Raw genomic sequence first — 23,928 nt, 5'->3', positions numbered from 1 at the left:
TAGCGGTAGTAATAGTAGTAGTGGTAGTAGTAGGAGTAGGAGTAGTAGTAGTAGTAGTAGTAGTAGTAGTAATAGTAGTATTAGTATTATATTTTTAGTTCATTAGTGTTGAAATCACACTAATCCTTCTATACCTACAGATTTGAGTTATATTTTAAAATAATTTTTTTCAGAGAAGAGCACCCCTTTCCAGGCAACTTACAATAATTGGCAAATTCTCAAAAGATTTTTGTTGATCCTTTCACACACTTGCATGCCTTGATAACAGACATCGGTCATTAAAACTTGCATCCAGAAATGTTTATTAAAGTGCTGATACATTGCATAATCAAGCATTGGAAGGAGCCAATTTGGTAATAACATCACAATATTTTTTTTATTTATTTCCCTTAAACTGAAAAGTAACTAATTTCAAGCAAGGTGTAAAGGATCCTGTGTTAGGCAGGTAATTACCCAAGTTCATAAAAGCTTTGCAGAAACATACTGTTCTTCCTTCCATAATAAATAGTTTGTTTTATATTAATACCATAACCAATGTTCAAATTAAAGGAAAAATACTTGAATGTACTGCTTCCAGTGCTTGACTCTAAATTTATGTATACAACCCCCAAGAAATGTGAGCTTTGTTAATTGAGTACTAGCAAATTCTGGCACCTTAACAGGATTCTTATGGCAAACTTTTCAATCCTATGCTCCCACACAAAAAACTGCAGTCCAAAAAGTATTTCTTAAAACATTAATTTTCTACCAAGTTCATGTCCTTCATATGTGAGCTTGAGTATTTTATAAATATTACTAATTTGTTTCTAGCAAGTTTTACAATACAGTTCATGAATTCCACATTATGACCCACATAATATTAATTTGTTCGCTTGTGGGATCACTCGTTGCACTTTGGTATAGTTTGTTAAATGCTAACAAAATCCTTCTGTTTTCAAAGTATATATCCTTTGTCCTTTCACTGAAAATTCTGTTAGTACATAACAAATGAGTCTATTTATTCTGTACTTCTGTGCAAGGAACCAAAATCCATGCATCATATGTAACCTCAAATGCTTTCATGTCTCTTCCTACTATCAGACGCTGTCAACACTGGCAAACCGTTCACCCAGCTCATCGCATACATGTTGTCTTCTGTTGGAACTACCAGTACTGAGCTGGCGTCGGCTAGACCCTATGGTGTTGCGCCGGAGACGAGCTAATTGTCGCCGCCTGCGTTGATGCTTGCGATGACACCACACACATAAACCCAAGGCTAACACACCGCCCACACATAATGCAACACCCAAAAGTTTGAATGGGTCAACTGGAACCTCCACTATACCTGAAAGTTAGTTAGTTTATCTGTAAAATACATGCAGTTTCTGCCAAGTACATAATTAAAAATTTAAATTATTATATACTGATGTATTCTCTGAACAGAATAAAATGGGACACTGCTTTTAATGCTCCACTCCCTAAGCATTTTAATGTAAATTTTGTGTTCAGATTGTATAAGCTCTATATCTGCACAGGAATTTATGTTTTGAATTTTTTCTTATTTATATGATTAGATTCTGCATTTTCAGTTAATGAATTTCAGTAAAACATCTTTGAGGGCAGCAGCTCAGTCATGAGACTAAGTTCTTTACAATACATGATTCAGTTTTGACTGTAAATACTTAAGAACTAATTTTAAAATATCAGGGTATGATAAATACACAGATATACAAGTACAAAATACATAAAGTTACAAGAGAAACATAAAACATCAAAACTGTAGGTGCAGACCCATTTTATCCAGACCTATAAACTATTCAGCATAACACATAGGTGATCCATGCTTCTATTACATAGATAAATATAGTATGCAACACATTTAGGAAATGCTTACGGGAAAAGAAGGAAAGAAAAGCTAGTGTCCAAATGCATGAAAGCAGACAGATTATGGCAGTGTTAATAATAACTGCAGCAGCACAGGTATTTTTGGACTGACCACAGTGAAGGAATTAGTCACTGCTGCAATTTTAACTTAATTACTTTAAAAAAGTTCAGTTTATATCATGAATTAGTTTATGCTTCTATGCACTTTACAAATGAAATAATTATGTTCAGCAAGCAACAAATGAGCACTCACACGTTGCCTTAGTTTCACATGCGCTCTCTCTCTCTCTCTTGTAAGCATTGCTCTTTTTCTCATCATGAGAGCAGAAGGGCAAAGCACAGAGATAGGAGAAGCAAGGGGAGCGCAGGCCCATTCACAAGCCCAGGGGCATGTGCACCACCTGACAGAAACAGACAACAGAAAGGTTTCAGAAGAGAGAACTGAAGACTGTAAACATGTCAGTACGATAACAACAGGCCTGTTGAACAGAACAGGATTGGCAGATCTGCATAAAATTTTTAACTGGTGTGTGAATTGGGACATAATTTCTTTTGTTTATTTACTTACTTTTATTTCGTGTAAGACAGTTATTGTCATAGACCTTAAATATGTGTATTTACAGTGTTGAAACATTGCATGGAAGATGATTAATTTCTTGATATTATGCATATGAAATGCAACATTTCTGAAATGAGTGGATAAGTAAATTTCTGGAAAGAAATCAGTAGTATCTTAGATGAGAGTTCAGAAGTAAACAGTTAGCTACCTGCTACTACACTGAGAATATTTTGAAATATTGCTGCAAATAAACAACAAACAGAGAAGTAAAATATAAGCTTTAAGTAATGAGTTATCTTTTATATTTCTACTTGCCTTCATTGTAACACTGAACAAACTCCTGTTCTGCCTATATAGAGGGGAGGTCTGATATAAATTCATAAAATTTATTTTTTGTGTCATAATTATGAGAAATGAGGGAAGAAGAGTACAAATAAATTTACTGTTCCTACAGTTCGCCTATTGGAAGGCATGACACTGCATTTCTTGAATTCATGACATTTATTTATGAAATATGAGCTATTGAGGAGGAAGAGGGATAAGTGATTTCAGAGTATATGAATTCTGACTCTCATAATTTTGCAGTTTTAAATCTGCCACACTATGTACATTTAGAGTTCAGCACAGGATTTTTCTGTGCAAAGTTTTATTAGTCTAGCTGTCAGTTCTTGAAGGTTCACAGCTACTGATGAAAAAACAGAACAAGAATGAACACAGGCCGTTTTATGCTCATGATTAGTAAAGAGTTCCTTGCTTTGATTGTGCCCAGGGAATTTATATCAATCACTTATTGAATATCAATTACTTTATTTGCACACATTTATTTAAGAAGCTGTCCTACAAATGCTCCCCAAACTTAAGAGTCAGACAAATGCAGGACAACAATTTTAATTTAATTTTCCTGACATATTCTTATGTAACAACTTTAATAACATTTGAACCATGAGGACATATTTCACAGTACTTTTAAATCTCAATTTCTATTGACTTTTGTATTTTTGATTGAATTCTTTAATTTTCTGCTTTATCCTCGTAAAGTAAAATTAAATTTTAATATGCATTTCAGTTTTTAAGGATGACAATGTGTTGCAATGGGCTAGTTTCGTAAATTTTATGAAGAAGTGAGCAGACTTCATGGAGAAAATCTAGTTCTCTGAGAGACTAAAGCTCTTGAAAATTCTTAGGCTCCAACTAGTGGAAATGAACGTGTGAGAAATTACATTTAAAAGAAGAAACCTCCTCCAAAGGCCTATACTTTTATTTTGAGGATAAATATGTCTGATATTGCAAATGACAAATCATTTACTACAACAAGAACCCAAAGGGTAAACAAGATACAAATGGCTCTCATAAGGCCAGGGTCATACAAAGGCCTTTTGTGTCTAAATGTCGATTCCCATTGGTGAACACTTACAGATCCATCAGTTAAAATATAAACCTTATGGTACAGCTATTATAAATATGAGGGCTAGATCTCCTGTTGATTTATCTAACAACTGGAAAAGAAACCTGCTAAAACTCAGCGTCATCACTTAAAAATGAAAACTCAATAAACTATCATTTTATTCTGGATATCTGTAAAGATGAATCTGTAACAATCTCATTATGAGAAATTATTTGGCACTAGATTATTTTAACATTTAAAACAGAAAAGTCTTCTAATGTCCTTTTAAATGGAGTTCAGTGTAGTTTTTTGAAACATTTTTCACTCTGATAAATGATTAGAAAGTTGCACACAGATATGTATGTAGGTCTTCATGTAAATTATTTGCAATTATAATTTGATTTTAAATAAAATTTGAATGTGTCAACAAATTAATAAAGTTCCCCAGTATCAAGTTTCAAGGATATCCACTTGTACAGTGGATAGACAGACACATAGGCTTGGTGAAGTTAAAAGTTACACTTTTGTAATTTTCTGTTGCAAGCATGCCAAACATGAAGGGTACTGCAAACAGATGTGAGAATCTTGATCCTGAATGAAGGGGAAAAACAACGGCTGTCTGTATTTAACTTCAATTTTGTACCTGGTCTAATATTTGGTTGTGGATGAAGACTGTGATATGTTGCCAATGTCAAGGGAACTTCCCTTAGATGTTCAATAATATACGTGGCTTTGGCCTGCTTCAATATGTTGTCTTGACATTCACCTGGAATTCACCATAGCTCAAGCGGTTAGTCACTGGCTTCCCATCGCGGCAGCGTGGGTTCGATGCCAGGTCTGCTCAAGTGGGATTTGTGGTGGACAAAGTGGCGCTGGGGCAGATTTTCTCTGAGTACTTTGGTTTCCCCTGCTAATCTTCATTCCACCAATTGCTCCATGATCACCCTCACCTATCATCTGGGGCTAGTACAATAGGCCAGGAGTGGCCACAGTACAAGGGACTTAGTCCCACCCCACTAGCAATAAAAAAACCAAACTTATAATGTGTGGTAATTGTTGCCAAAGACTGGATCCCATGGTTATAATATATATTACAGATTATATTTGATTTATCAAAGTTTGGTACCTTGTTTAGAATGAAAGCAAGTTCATAACTTTCAGTTATAGTCTCGCCTAGCTGATGTTCTGGTATCAGTAGCCTAATAAAGATTCATCACCATACAGTATAAGTGGCATCATGAACACAACATGCTCATTCTCTTCTATGAAGAATATCTTTATTCTTAACAGCTGGTTTTAACTGTACATGACTTCCATGGATGTGCAACTGGAAAATGCTGCTTCATACAATGCTAATGAAATAAACTACCGGTCATATAGGTTGTTACAAATAATAACCAGCTATTATACAAAATTAGCAAATGGAAATCATACATATAGCCAGTTATTATTCATAACTGCAAATTAATCATTATTATCATGATACACATATATATGGATAAAATATAAGAGGTTGTAAAACAATCATGAGCTTATATTTATACAATACAGTTTATATAACACAAAATCCCAAACAACTTAATCATTCCACCAGATGAAAGTTATAGAAAAATTTTAAGCAGAGAGAAAGGAGAGGCACACATCATGAATATGGCAAGCACAATATTAAAATAAACATAAGGTTGACAAGAAGCCTATATATTTTCACCTTAAGTCCATGCATGGGATTTCTTAGTTGAATGACTGGAAAACTTTGGTGTTCTGAATGAATAGAGAGTTTTTTAGGGAACAGGAAATACACTGCATTGCAGATCAAATAATTTGAAATATTAATTATTGTTTCAAAAATTAATTATTCATTTCTGTAGTTTTATGCAGCAAATTATTATGGCTTTATATGAAAAGGAAAGAGAAACCTGGAGATGTAAATAGTTTAATGGAAAGAATATGTGACATAATGAAGAACACTTTCCAGAGCAAGGACTATAGAACATTTATGGAAGAGAATAACAAATATTTTATTTGCAGTCACATTTTTTACACAAGGAGCTGGATGTTCACAAAGTAGAATTATGAAAATCTTATAGAATACTCAAACACTGAAAGGAATATTATAGACTATCGACTATAGACTATAGACATAGATTATGCTGTTTTGATATCTTTATTAGCAACTGCCAACTGGAAATTTTACAAAAACGGCATTACAAGCAACAATTCACAGGTTTCAAATGCAAGTTTCTTAGAAGTTATTTTATGGTCCCTTTCAGCCACGAGGCATTTCAGGAAGAAAAGAAGGAATATCTGAAAGACAAAATTGATGAGCCTGCAATGAACAGTAAGCACAAGAACATAAGAGACCTGTATAGAGGAATAAATGAGTTTAAGAGGGATTACCAACCTAGAAGTAACTTAGTGAAGGATGAGAATGGTGATCTGCTTGCAGATTCCCACAACATTCTGAACAGGTGGAGGATCTACTTCTCTCAGTTATTGAACGTACATAGGGTCAGTGCTGTTAGGCAGACAGAAATATATACAGCTGAGCCATTAATACCTGATCCTAGCCGTTTTGAGGTTGAGAGTGCTATTGCGAGATTGAAACGGTATAAATCGCCAGGTAGTGATCAAATTCTGGCAGAACTTTTTCAGACAGGAGGCGAAATATTACGTTGTAAGATCCATAAGCTAATCACTTCTATTTGGCATAGGGAAAAAATGCCTGATCAGTGGAAAGAGTCTATTATTGTTCCAGTTCACAAGAAGGGTGATAAACTTGACTGTAGTAATTGTCGGTGGATAACACTATTATCAACTTCATACAAAATTTTATCCAATATTCTTCTCTCAAGGTTGAGTCCATACATAGATGAAATTATTGGGGATCATCAGTGTGGGTTTTGACATAATAGATCAACTACTGATTAGATCTTTTGCATTCATCAAATACTGGAGAAAAAATAATGGGAGTACAATGAGACAGTACATCAGCTATTCATAGACTTCAAGAAAGCCTATGATTCAGTTAGGATGGAAGTATTGTACAGTATTCTAATAGAGTTTGGGGTACCTATGAAACTAGTTAGGATGAATAAAATGTGTTTAAATGAAATGTATAGTGAAGTACATATAGGTAAACATTTGTCTGATAATTTCCTTATCCAAAATGGTCTAAAACGAGATGATGCTTTATTGCCACTCCTTATCAACTTTGCATTAGAATATGCCATTAGGAAAGTCCAGGAAAACCAGGTAGGACTACAATTAAATGGGACACATCAGTTGTTGGTCTATGCTGATGACGTGAATATGCTGGGTGATATAGATACCATAAAGAAAAAACACACCGACTTTAATTGACGCTAGTAAGGAGGTTGGTCTAGAAGTAAACACAGAGAAAACTAAGGACATGTTACTGCATTTTCACCAGAATGCAAGGCAAAATCATGACATAAAGATAGGTAACAGATGGTTTGAAAATGTGGCACAGTTCAGATATTTGAGAACGATGATAACAAATCAAAACCTGATTGAGGAGGAAATTAAGAGAAGATTGAACTTGGGTAATGTTTGCTACCATTCAGACCAGAAAATTTTTTCTTCTCGTTTGCTGTCCAAAAACATATATATTAAAATATACAAAACTACAGTTTTTCCTGTTGTTCTGAATAGGTGTGAAACTTTGCCTCTGATATAAAGGGAGGAACATAGACTGAGGGTGAAGAAAGCAGTCTTCTGGGATTTGGCACCGTGTATATGTGGTGTTAACCGACGTTTCGGAGGAACGTATCGCCCCCATCTTCAGGGTAGAAGAAAAAGTATAAGAAATCTGCAAGCGACAACACCGTGAGAAACGGTAAAGCAGGTCTGCTACACCACATATACACGGTGCCAAATCCCAGAAGACTGCTTTCTTCATAGTCACCGCCGTGAAAGCCTCAAATCTTACATAGACTGAGGGTGTTTGAGAACAGGGTGAGGAGAATATTTGGACTGAGCAGAGATGAAGTGACAGGAGGCTGGAGAAAACTGCATAATGAAGAGCTTCATAATTTTTACTCTTCTCCAAGTATAATTAGAATGATGAAGTCAAGGAGGATAATGTGGGCAGGGCATGTAGCACGAATGGTGAGAAGAGGAATGCATATAGGATACTGATGGGAAAGCTAGATGGAAAGAGACCACTGGGAAGACCAAGGTGTAGGTGGGTGGACAGTATTAAAATGGATCTTAAAGAGGTAGGATGGGATGGTATGGATTGGATTGATGTAGCTCAGGATAGGGACCAGTGGAGGGCTCTTGTGACACGGTAATGAACCTTCAGGTTCCATAAAATGTTGGGAAGTTCTTGTGTAGCTGCACAATTGGCGGCTTCTCAAGAAGGGCTCAGTTCTGTGAGTGACTGATACAGTAAACAAGTTATTCGATAATGTTTCTTTGTCATTAAAGGTTTAAATCAGGATTTAAACGTGTGTAGGGGAGATTTAAAAGATTATCTCATACCTCATCCTTCTACTCAGCAGAAAAATTTGTTTCAGTTGAAAATTCTTAAGTACTGTAAATATTTATAGAGATAACAGTTCATAGTGACTTTTCTGTTTTTAATATAGCATCCATATTTGAATGTCTGTCATGTATTGGAATAGTTATAGTCTCAGTATCAGTAGTCACTTAAGATCTTGTCAGTTTATTTCACCATATGCATTCTATTTTTTTACCAACTTGCACTAAACTAACTTGTGAGTCACAGCACTTTTCAGCTATACATCTAGTTTCCAATCACAACCACTCTACAACACATCTTAGCTCACAGTTAATTACAGCAGTTCTATCCTTGCTTTAGAACCACGGTTTTATGCATGTCACATTTCTATAAAACTCCTCTACTTTCGTGAGTTACCAGGCATTCTGCATGTCTTGAAGTTAAAAGAAGAGTGGGGAGGTCTAGAAGTGATGAGAGAGGCATACGTATTTGCTCCTCCCCCACACTCAGCTCACATGATCACATAAAATAACACATTTGTAAGAAGCTGTAATAACAAACTACGTATTTGTATTAAGTATAGTATTTGTACAAGGAGCATTCCGTATTTCAGCATTTCAGCTACTTACAGTTATATTTCCACATAATCACCGCCATTTGTTATGCACTTTTGCCAGCAATGAACAAGAGCCTGTATGCCGTGCCCATAAACGTCTGCGCCAGCAGAGGCTAACCACTTTCTTACAGCTGTAATGACAGCATCGTTGTCTGGAAAATGTTGCCCATGTAGTCCATCTTTCATTGGCCCAAAGAGATGGAAGTCTGGTATGGGGTCTAGCATTATCGGATTGCAAGCAAAAGGTTGCCTGCTTCTCTGGCCTGACTTGGGAAATGGGGGCTTTCAGCTTAGTCAGCGCCGTCTTGTAGCATTCAGAATTGACAGTCGCACCAGGCTCCAGGAAATCCAACAAAATCACACCCCACCTATCCCAAAACACCGTGCACATAACTTTCCCTGTTGATAGCTGTGTCTTGAACTTCTTTTTTCTTGAGGATTCCAGATGTCGCCACTCTATGGAGTGTCTTTTGGATTCTGGCTTGTAGTGGCGACACCAAGTCTCATCTTCGGTGACAATGCTGTCCAGAAACTTGTCACCTTCAGCCTACCTGGTGCAACAGGTCCTGACAGACTTCCATTTGATGAGTTTTGTAGTCCTGTGTAAGCATCCATGGGACCCACCTGGAACAAACTTTGCAATAATCCAGCTTCCCCAATATCGTTTCCAATGCATTACAGCCGATATTAAGCCGTGCACACAGTTCCCTGGTCATTATCCGCTGATCTGCATGGATAAGCTAATCGAGGTGCTGTTCATTGTGAGGAGTGGCAGCTGAGCAGGGACGCCCAAGGCGTGGCTTGTCGTGCACTTCACTTTCGCCACTGTTGAAAAGCACTACCCACCGCCTCACTGTGCTGACATCCACTGTATCATCTCCGTACACCTTTAGCAAGCGTCGATGAATGTCAATGGGTGGAATTCGTTGGGCAGTGAGAAATTCAATAACACATCTCTGTTTCGTACACACTTTTATGTCAGACGCCATTTTGGTAGACTGCTCTGCTGTCGCTATCTGTCGCACAACAACCAAACTAACAGTACATTGGCGGAAAGGTTCAACCTTTACTACAACACCATCAACATTCAGCTCAGACGTTACATATTAACACATAAAAAAAATATGAGGAATTGTATACAGAACGCCCTTCGTACTATGGCATGGTCTACTTCCTTGGCTCAGTCCTACGTAAGATTTATGGAATGTAAATAAATTACAATTTAAAATTTAAGACTTGAAATATTGTGTGAATCACTAAAACAGACTTAGAAACTTCAGAAATATTACCACATATACAGGGGTACATGTGACGAAAATAATGGGTTCTAGATCGGATGATTGGATCTATTGGCACTTCGGTTATAATAACTCTTAATTACTATTAATACAGCGCTATCACTGATTTACACACTTTGCAGTTCTCCATTGCACACGCACTAGGATTCTCAGTTTCCGCTAGTCATCTCCTAGAAACGTATCTCAACACAGAAACTAACACTTCAAATCACTATGAAGTCTTCTTGGTATTTCTTGTGCAATCACCCTGGAATCTCGAAATTCAAGTAAAAACTCTTCTTAGATGCAAGTGGACTCATGTTATATAGCCGTGGCACAAGACAGAAAACCCAGTTATACTGTTGCGTAGTGCAGACCATACAGAAAACCAGTCATGTGATATCTAAGTACCGTTGGAGTGTGATGTCATTGCACCTGTGTGGTAGTGTGTTTACCAAGCCTTTGCATAACCCCGGCATTCCATTGTTGGTGCTTGTATTACTTAGAAACGGCTATTTTTGTGGCTCAAACTTTCTTGCATGGGGCAAATACACCACAATATTTTGTATTCTTATAATACAGAAGACCCAAAATACTGTTCAACTAGTACAGCAACAAACCTTACTGAAAGAGAAATATTTTATTTTGTGCTCTAAAAGGGTTTATAAACAGTGCATGGACTTCCCAACAAGCTGTCGATATTGAAGTGGGATATAAATCGTTAAAGACAAAAAATTCAACCGGATATGATGAAATCTCAAATAGAAATCATAAAAGTAAGTCTGCCATTTATAGTCTCCCCTCTGACTTACATCTGTAATAAAATTCTCAGTACTGGTGTTTTCCCGGACAGACTGAAATATGCCACAGTTAAACCACTTTTTAAAAAAGGTGAAACTCAAAATATGGCCAATTACAGGCCCATATCACTGCTAACTTCCTTTTCTAAGATAATTGAGAAATTAATGTATGCAAGACTCATTAATCATATAGAGTCAAATAATATATTAGCACAGGAACAGTACGGTTTTAGGTCTCGCTCCTCAACGGAACAGGCAGCTTTCTCGTTAATGAACAGTATCCTATCTGCAATGAATAATAAGTTAATGGTAGGAGGCTTATTCTGTGATCTACAGAAAGCATTTGACTGTGTCAACCACAAAATATTACTAGAAAAGTTAATATTTTATGGAATAGAAGGGAAATTTAAGTCACTTATAGAATCATATTTAATGGATAGATACCAAAGAGTTGTAATAGGAAACAAATTCGACAGTAGAAGCTTTTCCGAATGGGAGGTAATCAAATGTGGTGTACCTCAGGGATCTATCCTTGGCCCACTATTTTTTCTGTTTTACATTAATGACTTACCTTCAATAAGCAATAAGAAAAATAAAACAGTACTTTTTGCAGATGACACAAGTATTATAATAACTGACGTAAATAAATTAGAACTTGAAATTAATCTCAAACAAACTTTAAAAGATATTGACACATGGTTTAATGCTAATTTACTTGCTTTAAATTTTAAAAAATCTCAATATATTGAATTTCGTTCCAAGAATTGTTATAATATTACCCCAATGACCATAGATGATGAAATAAAATTACCAAAGGTGAAAGAAACTAAATTTCTAGGACTAATTATTGATGATACCATCACNNNNTCATTCTATTCCCAATTCATATACTCATTGATTTTATTCACGATTAATAATGATCATCTTTTTAATGCTATTACCATGATTCATGAACATAAAACCCGAACCCATAATAATCTATATTTGCCTTCTGTGAACCTGACAAAGTATAGTCAGAGTGCATATGTGGCGGGTATTAAAGCCTTCAACCATTTACCTCAAACTTTAAAAGAGTTGACTTTGGATGTACCAAATTTTAAGAGAGCACTAAAGAGATTTTTACTTCATCACTCCTTTTATTCCATGAAAGAATACTACCAACAGAAATGGGTATAATGTGTAATGTAAGAGAACACACAGATTGTGACGACAAATGAACTGATATAGAAATATGTCATAAACTACAAATTATGTAATTATCCTGTTTTATTTGTCTCTTTTTTATTGATTGTCTCTTTTATATGCATTTTAATTTGACGCACTTGATTAATGGAATGAGTAATGAATGAATGTCTCAATGGAAATTTTAATTTTATTTTATTTTAGTCCATTATAAATCTTGATAAATTTCTTGATCATTGTTTAATGTGTATTATAAGTATTATAAGTTTACCTCATTTAATTGCAGTATTACTGTATTATTGTATAGCTACTATGTATTCTAACTTGACTTGTTCCATATCCTATGGTGTCTCACCTGTACTGGATTTACGGAATGTAAATAAATTCAATTCAATTCAATTCAATGATGGAGTTCTCCAGAAAACACTCACACACACAAGAAAGCTTTGTTATGGATAGAACTGTTTCTCTAATCTTGCAGAATATCTGTAATTCAAACTATATAGTGTTGAACACATTGTCAATTTAATGCGAAATTTTTAATCAAAGGACAGAGTTCGAATTATGCGCCATTAAGACCTGAAAAAAAAATGTTTGAAACACACAAGTAATTATTTCCCTATTTTGTACAAGCCAATCTTTCATCAGCTACTTTTCTGTTCTTTGCTAAGACTGCTCATTTTTCTCATGAGAACAGTTATATGAAATCTGTCACTCAAAATCTGGAAGTGAAGTCTGTAGTTTGGAAAAGAGTTCACTCTCTGAAGTGAGATCTGAAGTTCTGACAGCAGTGATTATGAAGGGTACAATCCACTGCCAGAATTAAGTTTGTCAGTTTCTGTGTAGTTAACTGAAGTTGACTGAAATCTGAAAACTTGTATTTGTATATACAAACTCTGGGGTCCATTGCTGCATCATTGGGTTTGAATGTATTAGTTATTAGTATCACTACAGTAAACTTTCTGTTATTCAGTGTCCAAGCGGCCAGAATTCCCTTTCAAATGGCAAAAATATCAAAGAAAAGTTATAATTTTTATAGTTATTCAAGAACAAATTTATGATGCACATAAGTTAATTTGTCATACAAGTTCTCATAGCACTGCTACTAGCACCACTACTAATTATCTTCCCTCATATAGGTGTCATTACAGTAGAGGTTAGCTGAATTGATGATATTCTTACAGTATATGTACAGAAGACTTTTAGCCCAGGAATCCACTATGTCAGCTAGGAAGAATCCCAAGCAAGAGCTAAAACAAAAATGTGTTGTTTTTCTTTGCATTGGTTTTCTGTAAGAATTTTTCTCATGCAACCAGCAGATTCACATGTAACCAGCAGACCCCATTCCTCATGTATGTAGAATAACAGAGAGGTTACTATATTATTGACAATATTTCCAGACAATTATTACAGTTACATCAGTACACTGGTGAGGACTGTCAATGTCATGAAGTCATGAGTGTTGTGCACTGAAATCTACCTACTTACAACCCCTATCCCAAGAGAATTTGTAGCTGTATGAACTGCTGAAACTCGTCTTGGTAACGTGAAACTGCAAGATCAAAAAGGTGGTTTAGGTATATGATCTTTATTTAAATACATGTCAATATACTGCGTCGTTGATGCTGATAATCTAGTAATGTAAAAATGTTCAAGTTGGTAATAGTGATCTATATTCATTCGTTTTTGTTTTGTATTATAATAAAAAGTTTCTTTTCATCCAATATGGCTGTTAAGTGATATGTAAGCATGACACAAAGAAAATCAACAGGTTATGGGCCCAGATTTGCTCAAAAACTAAAAAAGGAAAGAAAAAAAAGGAGAAGATAGAAGAAGAATAACGAAAAAATGGCAAACACAGAGACAGAAGAGGTAACTCATCTGCCCAAAACTGAAGGACGCCAACTAATTTCCACTGTGGGATTTTGAAATCAAGAATCTGATGCATGCAGAAGAACTGATAAACATCATTAATGGCAGCAACCCGTTAAGTGACCAAGGAAGAGATGAAGAAAATATAAGGAAATGGAAGATGTGAGATGCGAAGTGCCAATACTACATAGTGAGAACGATAGAAAAACACGTGAAGACCCACAGTGTGACATGCACAACCACGAAAGAAATGTACGACACCTCTCAACAGAAGTGCCTTCTGCTACAAGACTTCTACAACTTCAAGTATGACAAAACTAAGGATATGATGATGAATATAAGTCATGTACAGAACATTGCCTTCAAGCTTCGTCAACTGAACCAAAACGTTGATGAAAACATGATCATGACAAAAATAACGATTCTACCAGAAGACTACAAACACTTCAGCACCGCCTGGGACTCAACAGCGATGGTGGACAGAACCCTCGACAACCTGGTGGCCAGATTGATGTTGGGTGGCCAGATTGATGTTGGAAGAAGTGAAGTGCAAGATGACAACTAAAGAAGAGGAAAGCATAGCTTTTAAGACAGTAACTGAAACCAAAAGTAAAATCCCTTTCAAGTGCTTCAATTGTAATCAAATAGGTCATGCCCAGATCAACTGCCCCAACAAAGGTAAGAGAAATTGCTCTATCTGTAAAAGGAATAATCGCTCTGAAAAGGACTGTTACTTTAGAAATAAGGACAGTGATATGAGAAAACAATGTACAGTAAGTAAGAAAACGAACCGTGCTGAAAAGGACTGTTATTTTAAAGATAGGAACAAAAGAAGCAAGGTCAATTTTCTAGCTGAAGCAGCAGAAACCCATGTGAGTGATGCAAGTGAAAAAGACAAAATGTATGTAGTGGATAGTGGTAGCACATGTCATATGACAAATGTGAAGACTGATTTGATACATACTAAACAGTATACCCAATGTATAAAGGTAGCAAAGATAAATCAAAGTATGACTGCAAAAGAAATAGGCAATTTGGAATTTAAAGAGTGTAGTTTGAAAAACGTTTCATATGTTCTAGAACTCAGCAAAAACCTGCTGTCAGTGCACTGTATTACAGAAAATGATGGAGAAGTGTTGTTTACAAAAGAGAAAGTCCAGGTACTCAAGGACAAAAATGTTGTAATCGAAGGAAAAAAGGATGAAAATGGATTGTTTGTAATTAACTTTAGCGCAATGAATGAAGCTACGATGACTCAGCAAGATATAAGTGTAGAGTGACATAGAAAGCTAGGTCACATAAGTTATGCGAATATTAGGAAACTACAAGAGATATGCCAAGGGATACCTGAAAGTGTGAGCAAGTGTAAAAATTTTGATATATGTTCAGTGTGTATGCAGGCCAAACAAGTGAGACCCCCATCTGATACAGAAAGAAGTAGGGCAGAAAAGCCATTAGAGATAATTCATAGTGACGTGTGTGGACCAATTGATCCCACCACTTATGACAATAAGAAATATTTCCTTACGTGTGTGGATGATTATACACATTTTTGTAAGATATACTTGTTAGAAAATAAGAGTGAAGTGCATACCTTTTTGAATGAATATGTAAATGAAGTTGAGTGTCACTTCAATGCAAGAGTGAGAAGAATAAGATGCGACAATGGAGGGGAATATAAGAACAACGCCTTGAGAGAATGGAGTAAGAACAGGGGGATTGTAATGGAATTTACTACACCATATTCGCCACAGCTAAATGGCACTGCCGAAAGGATGAACCATACCATTGTGGAAAAGGCAAGAGACTTGATTTTTTACTCAGGTTTAAGTAAGAGGATGTGGGGTTAAGCTGTACTCACTTCTGCATACCTGCTAAACAGAAGTCCAACAGTGACAGTGAATGGAATGCCAGCAGAAAATTGGTATGGTAAAAGACCAGATCTGACTGGATTGAAGATTTTTGGTTCAGATGTGTACACTAAAATTCTCAGACCATTGAAAAAGTTGGACAGTCGTAGCAAGAAAGGAATATTCGTTAGATACAACAAAAATGGCTGCAGAATAAGGGATCCAAATACTGAAAGGATTTTTGTCTCCAGAGATGTGACATTCACAAGTAAACATGTGACAACAAATAAATAAAAGGAAATGGAAAGCGTGATGGGTCCAGAAGACAAGCCAAATACACCAGCTCAGGAAGATAGCGAAATGCAGCAAGAACCTGAAGCTGACAACAATGAAGAAGAACCAACAGATACTGAAGAGGATGAAGAAAATGAAAATGTTGACCACAAGGAAAATGGAAGGAAAAACAGTGGACAAAACGAACATGGATATGCAGTGAGACCAAGAAAAAACATTCAAATGCACCCAAAGGACCGAGACTATCACACAGAGAGTCAAAAGGAGGGTATGCTCACCTATATATATAATGAGTGCATGGAGAGCAAAGACAGCGAGAAGTGGAAGAAAGCCATTAAAGAGGAAAAGGATTCACTCTACCGAAACAAAACGTGGATATATGTAAACAGAGAGAAAGCAATGGGCAAGAAAATTCTGACCAGTAAATGGGTTTTCAAAATAAAGGATGATGGAAGACACAAAAAAAGACTTCAAAAAAGAGTTATTAGAATTATGGTTGGTGTAGGTTACAAAGATCCTTGTAGGAAGATATTTTCTTCGCTTAAAATACTACTTCTGCCCTCTCTATATATTTTTCTGTTTTAATGTTTGTAGTAAACAACTGGGAAATGTTTACTAAAAATTCGGATGCATATTCGATGATTACGACTAGAAACATTTCTAATCTTTATCTTCCATCTGCTAAATTATCGATTTATCAGAAAGGTACTCAATTTATCGGAATTAAGATATTTAATAATCTCCCAATTAACATTAAACAGCTGTATGGCAATATCAATCTTTTTAAGAAGACATTACTTCAATTTCTATATCTTCACTCATTTTATAGCATTGATTAATTTTTTAAATATAAAATATAATAATCTTGATACTGAATCCAATTGATAAATCCACCTATATAAATACTTCTGTTGTTTACCATAATTTTAAATATCTGTTAAAATTTATTACTCATTTATGCAGATATAAGCACGTAATAAGACCCCATTTGAATTTATTTGTTAGGTTAATTTTGTGACACTTACGTATTAAGTATGACATGTATATTTTCATGTTCATCTCTAAGTATGCTATAAAAATTTCGTTCTTTAAATTTTAACTGTACAAATATGGTGTGTATACAACTTAGATTTGTTTCTTATTTGTGTTCTTACATTTTGATAAATTAGCTTAATTCATATGATTTCATATTAAGGTATGATTGGAGTTTCTTGTGAGGTTCTTACTATGACCAGTATATGTTTTTATTTTCGTCTTATTGTTTTTATTGACAAATGTGTTTTACATGTATTATACTTGTATTTTCTACTGTTGTATTTTGACAATCCGCTTGTTTGTAAAGCAATGATTTTTATCTGACTATTCCTATATCCGATGGTTGTTCTCACAACATTGTAAAGATCTTATGGAATATAAATAAATTAGAATTAGAATTAAAGAGCCAGACTGATTGTTAGAGGATGCCAACAAAAGGAAAGGGAAATAGATTTCAAGGATACCTTTAGCCCAGTTGTTGACATGAATTCTCTTAGAGTACTGTTTGCCATAGCAGCACGTAAGAATATGAACATGCAAACCTTTGATGTGAAGACTGCCTTCCTGTATGGAGACCTTGAGGAGGAAAACTACATGGAGATACCAGAAGGATACAGGAACACTGGCAAGAGATGTCTCCTGAAAGAGGCATTATATGGCCTAAGACAAGCACCATCACAATGGAACAAGAAGTCGACAACCTTTCTAAAAGAAGAAGGTCTAAACCAACTAAAATGCGACCAATGCATTTTTAAGAATGATGACAATAGTTTGTTCATGGCCATTCATGTGGATGACAGGATAATCATGGGAGAGGATGAAAGACAAATAGAGGAAATTTTGCTGAAACTGAAAAATCAATTCCAGATAACAAAAACCACAAATCCAAAAGTTTATTTAGGAATACAAATTGAGAGGCAACCAGATGGGATGCATATCTCTCAAACTAATTTTGCAAGCCAAATGTTGGAAAAATACAACATGCAAGAAAGTCAAGAAATGAAAACACCCATGGCCACAACCCCACCAACAAATGATGAAGGAGAAAATGACATAAGATTTCCTTACAGAGAAGCTGTAGGAAGCCTGCTATATATGACTTCTAAAACCAGACCCGATATGGCATTTGCTGTAAATGTGGAAATTCGAACCTTGGAAAATCCTGACAAAATAGCTGTTCAGAATGTGAAAGGGACCCTTAAGTATGTGAAAGTTACACAAGATTCAGGAATAAATTATACCTCATCTGACTCTGAAACTGTGAAACTGGAAGCATTTAGGGATGCTGATTATGCAGGGGATGTAAAGGATAGGAAGAGTGTAACGGGATATGTAATTATGATGTCAGAGGGCCCAATATCATGGTGCTCTAGGAAACAGAGTATCGTTGAATTATCAACCACTGAGGCCGAATATATTGCAGCAGCTGAGTGCTGTAAAGAACTGAAATATCTAAAGATGTTGATAGAGGAGTTGACAGGAAAAAGGGTGGAAGCTGAACTGCGAGTCGACAATCAGAGTGCAATCAAGCTAAAAGAATCTGGACAAGTAATGCGTAGGAGTAAGCACATAGACATTAGGTATCACTACATAAGTGAACAATTGAAAGAGAAACTGTTCTCAATCAAATATTGTAACACTGAAACTCAGGTGGCAGACATTTTAACAAAACCGCTATCACCAGAGAAATTTACCAAGTTTAGAGACATTAAACTTAAGAAGAAATATGTCTGATTTTCATAAGACTGAGAAAATTTTAATTACATGTACTAATTTTGTAATCTGAAGACCAAAATTACTAAGTGTTATTCAATTTAACTTTGTAAAACAGCTAATAATGTTGACAACATTTTGAAATTAAGGAGGAAAATGAGAAATGTGTTTGTAACATTTTGAAATTAATGAGGAATGTTGAGAATCTAGTAATGTAAAAATGTTCAAGTTGGTAACAGTGATCTATATTCATTTGCTTTTGTTTTGTATTATAATAAAAAGTTTCTTCTCATCCAATGCAGCCGTTAAGTGACATGTAAGCACAACACAAAGAAAATCAACAGTTGAAGCCGAAAGTTAATGTTAAATTTCTTGTGTGAGATACTTTCACTTAAAGTCCAACTCTGAATGGCCTGGTGGAGCTACTCTTACACATTAGGAGTATAAATAATATTGGAATAAAATCAAGGTGTTCCTGTTGAAGAACTTTCTAAAACTAAGTCATTGAAAGGATGTCTTGATACTGAATGTGACATGAAATGATGGAATTCTATAGAAAGAAAATATCAACAAGAATGTTATGCTGCTGAGAGAACTATTCTATGGCTCGTCATGGAACATATTCCTTGTGGTCTGTTAGCACAAGAAACAAATACAATGCTGGATACTTAATAATGAGAAGTTAAAATAGTTTCTGAATATAATGCAAACTTCTTTGTTTTATGAGCCAAAAAATGAGAATAGTGGTCATTAAAACAACTGTTGGAAAGAATGACTTACAGTTTACCCTATGAAATCAGATTAAGCTGCTCTGCCTAATCAGACAAAAAAAAAATGTGACCAACTAAATTATATCATTGTAAAATTTTCAGAATATGAAGACCCTCCTTCCTCAATATGGAACCCATATTACTATAGGTCTCTCCTGACTAAAATCACTCACATGATAACCTTGTCATTATGAGAACAGAATCTGCCCCTCGGACGACCATACCCAAGATATGGATTTTTGTCTGGGTGAGCAGAAGTCAGAAAGATCAATACAGACCATATCTATAGCCACTAAACTAATAACTACAACATATCGCTTAATGGAAAACTGAACTTGTATTTAAATATGTTTTAAATTTAATATTATGCAAATAACTTATCACTGAACACAATTTAGTGAATTCCTTGCTTTAGTTATGTTATTTATACCTTAGCTAATAATATAATATGATTATTAATAAGTGTGTGGGAACAGCCCACATACTATCACGCTATTTCTACAGCGCTCACTATCCAGCTCACTTTTCATCATCACGCACGCTAACCAATCACATTGCTTCCAACGCTCGCATTTGTACAGCACTTGCTGTCTAGCCTCAACCAGATCATTACACGCGCTAGCCAATCAGTGCTCTGCAAATTTCGCTCCTCCATCACGCATTGTATAAAAGACGGAGCACATTGCTCGCCACAGACAGTCAGAGTCAGTATCAGTGACCACACCAGCCAGCCAGCCAGCTATCACACTTTGTACAGAGCGATCGGTCTTCAGAGTCATCAGCTCTTCACTGCGACCAGGCAACTTCCAACAACTGCCGCACTGCAGCCAGACAACTAACTCAGCTGCCGCAACATTAGTCAACACACCGCAGCCAACATCATTTCTACTGGTGTATGCAGCCCTACTTCACCGGCCAAACATCCCAGCCGAACGGCCCTTTCAGGGCCTACAAACTTTCCGAAGTCGTTTGTCTATTGGAGTATTGACAATCCCACAAGTTCCTCAAACAGTGTATTTTTGGTTACTTGTACTATATGTGGATTGATTTGTAGGATATCAGATGCTTTTATTATTTAATTACTTAATGATGCTTTCAGTGTCAAAACTATGCAGCACCAGGCAGTAAAACGATAGATAAATAGTGAACTGGAAAGGATTTTGAAAGAAGCAGCCATGGCCTAAATGAGATACTATCCACACATTTGCCTAGTCAGACTGAGAGAAACTATGAAAAAGCTCAGTCAGGGTAGCTGGTGTCCTGGCTGAGATTTGAACTCAGCACCTCCTGAATAAAATTCTAGATAATTAGAGCACCAAATCTGTGGTGGCAAATTCTATTCCTTGTTTATCTTTATCAAGACATAGATTATATTCTGACACTGAAAGTTAATCTGAATCAATATCAGTAATTTATGTTTTGGCATGCAAAGGTTTCAGACTCAAGGTACTTGCAAATTCAAGCAGTAACTGAAATTTTAGTGCAAGGACAATTTTAGTGTAAAACAGACTTGCCTTAGAACCACAGAAAGTGTCTGCATTAAAATTTGAGATATGAATTCTAATCTTGCTTGTGCAGTTCTTAAGCAAATAATAATCAGACTATAATACATAAGGAAAAAGTCTGATTTCTAACATAATAGTGCATATATCGAAGATATCCATGAAATGGTGTGCAGTTTAAACATTTAGTTTTCCAGTAATTTGAAAATGGAATCCCTGCATTCGTTACATACACTTCTGAAGAATGGAAACAACAATATTATAACTGCTCATTACAAATACACATTCTCTACAAATATAAATTACGAATAATGATGTTGAGAATTAGCAGAAAAACGAATGTACAACATCAATGCAAAGGTGATTGTGGGTAACAACAATAATAATGAAAACTAATAAATCTTAATTACTCACAGTTCATTTCATCAGATTGGTCATCAGCACCACAGTTTTCCATTCTATTACACATAAGCTTCTTGGAGATGCAGAAGTTACTTTTGACACAAGTGAATTGTTCACAATCAGGTCCCTCACTCACTTCTGTCCAAATTGCACGAAAACCCTGTGCTCCCACTGACTTGTCAGCAGAAATGAAACTACAAAGGATTATAAAATTAATGTTACAAAAACAACTTTATTATTTCTTCTACACTGTATTATTCAAATGAGCACAAGCATCAAAACTCATGTTTATGTAATTTTAAGATCTGTAGACATAAGTTCGATATTCCTCAAAATTTTCATAGATTCCTTCTATAAGAATCAAACTACTCGTAAGGTATCCCTTAACAGTCTTCTTACCCTCCTTGAGTGGCCCACTACAATTGTGGCTTTCTCTATGTTAACATGTGAAGCTCTTCATCATTCTGGAAGTTGTAACCCTTCAGCTGTGAAACATACATGTCTGTGATTAAGCGTGAATTGAAAAATTGAAATCTTGTAGTAAAAACGAATCTCTATCACTGTGTGTTTGTACAGAATTTATGCCTCCCAATAAAGACTAATATATTACAAAAGTTCACGAATTTGGATTCTCTGTATTTTTCTACATAAAAGTATTGTACATAAAATTGATTTTTTTCACATTTGAGAAGAACACGTTTGGATCTCGAAGAAAATCAAGCCAGGAATGACAGTGCTGGTGAAGGCCATCAGCAATCTAACCCACTGACTGAATCAAGTCAGTTGCAGCGATGAGTTATCTGTGAGATGGTAGCCAGTCGGCAATGACATAAGCACGAGAGTAGAAGAATCTTTATTTTTCGGAACCGTAACATAGCAATGTCCAGTAAAGACTGTTACTGAGCAATGACCAGTGAAGACTATAACAGATTGGGAAAGTGCATGGTATATTAATTTGTTAAATGTGTAGATTAGTGGTGGTGTCATAATTCTTTGTAGTTATGAGTTATAGAACTTCAATAAAACCAATTAGCAAACCAAAGCCCGTATCTAGTCACTCTCACGTGTGACAATATTTTAAACTAATATATATCACCGAAACATGGAACCTTGCAGAAAGAAATAAAAGAAATTTTCAAGTAGAATTATACCTTGACCTATGACTTCCCAGGTTACAAACTTCCAGACACAGTCCCATTAAATTGACACTCTTTAGACTTATGCTCCATGTTTTCGAACTTACAACTTTAAACTCGAGTTTCGGACATATATCGAAATTTTCTAACAATTTCCAAATTATAACTGATGCATCATGTTCTGTTTTTGACTCAGTTATGATTCACAGAGTCAGCATGGAATGGAACAACAGCTTATGCCCAGCAATCACTTACATTACATTTAATGGGATTGTCTAGAGCCTTTCTAATGATTCTGGCTAGTTTTGGAACATTCTGTGACTATATTGCTGTGTACTTTTCATTCATTATTAGTCATGGCAGTAAAAAAGGAAAAAGGTTTTTCTGATGTAGCTAGTGCTAAAAAGCCTAGTGTCTGCACACTGGAAGTGAAGTATGTGCTCTCTATAACATAATAACATGAAGAAGGATGGCTGTAAATAATTAACAAGTTACACATTCATATTTATAATTGTATTAAGTGATATAAAGTCCTATACCCTTAGCTTACTCCTCTAAAGGCTAACAGAATGAAAATTCATTCCAAGTCCAATTCTAATTATTATTCTAAAGAAGAATTTACTTTAGTTGAAAATTTTGCATTGATCTAATCCTGTATGACAAAAAAATATTTGACATAATTTTTTACTCAACATAACAGCAATGCAGTTATATTTATATTTGTATTAAGTAGTGTATTCACATTATGATATATTCTACATTCTTGGCTTAGTCTATGAAAGACCTATGGAAAGGAAATAAATTCTGTTCTGTTCCATTTTGTTCCACTCTACTCTATTCCATTCTAGTTCATTCCATTCAATTCTGCTATATTTTATTCCATTCTAAGGTGAGGTTCAAACTCAATGAAAGAATATTATCCCATTTGAAAATGTCAGTTTTCCAATCTCATCAAATAAAATTTTAGATTACACATTAAATATATCATAATAATCTTACACATAAATAAGTACCAATTGTAGTATATTAGTAACATTACCTAATTCGCATTGAATTGCCTTCAGACAAGTACTGCCATTTTTCGGTCAATGGCTTCTCCCCACACAGTTCTAAAGGTGGCCCCTCAATTGTGTGCCAGAGCCGAACAACTGCTGCTGGGCAGCCACGCGCTGTAACAGCAATTGCAAAAT

The 23,928-nt window shown here is 35.4% G+C and overlaps 1 protein-coding gene across 7 annotated transcripts in view; it reads right to left on the bottom strand.

Moving 5' to 3' along the window:
• Positions 1 to 32: 32 nt before the first annotated feature.
• LOC111870707 (bone morphogenetic protein 1) overlaps positions 33 to 23,928 on the bottom strand; it is a 258,814-nt gene continuing 234,918 nt past the window's right edge. For 3 of the 7 annotated variants that reach the window (XM_023863187.2, XM_023863188.2, XM_023863189.2), the window contains 3 exons: positions 23,778 to 23,907; positions 21,615 to 21,796; positions 33 to 1,324 (listed from right to left, as the gene is read on the bottom strand). In XM_023863187.2, the coding sequence (XP_023718955.1) occupies positions 1,077 to 1,324; positions 21,615 to 21,796; positions 23,778 to 23,907 (560 nt within the window). In that variant the 3' untranslated portion in view covers positions 33 to 1,076. Of the gene's footprint in view, positions 1,325 to 2,116; positions 2,265 to 2,303; positions 2,575 to 17,647; positions 17,855 to 21,614; positions 21,797 to 23,777; positions 23,908 to 23,928 lie in introns of those variants that run through there. The other 4 variants (XR_002843906.2, XR_004513699.1, XM_033753970.1 and 1 more) reach the window with 4 other exon arrangements.

The sequence above is a fragment of the Cryptotermes secundus genome, unplaced genomic scaffold (assembly GCF_002891405.2).
Source record: "Cryptotermes secundus unplaced genomic scaffold, Csec_1.0 scaffold59, whole genome shotgun sequence".
In the NCBI taxonomy this organism is placed as follows: domain Eukaryota; kingdom Metazoa; phylum Arthropoda; class Insecta; order Blattodea; family Kalotermitidae; genus Cryptotermes; species Cryptotermes secundus.
This window is presented reverse-complemented; position numbering and strand designations above follow the sequence as displayed.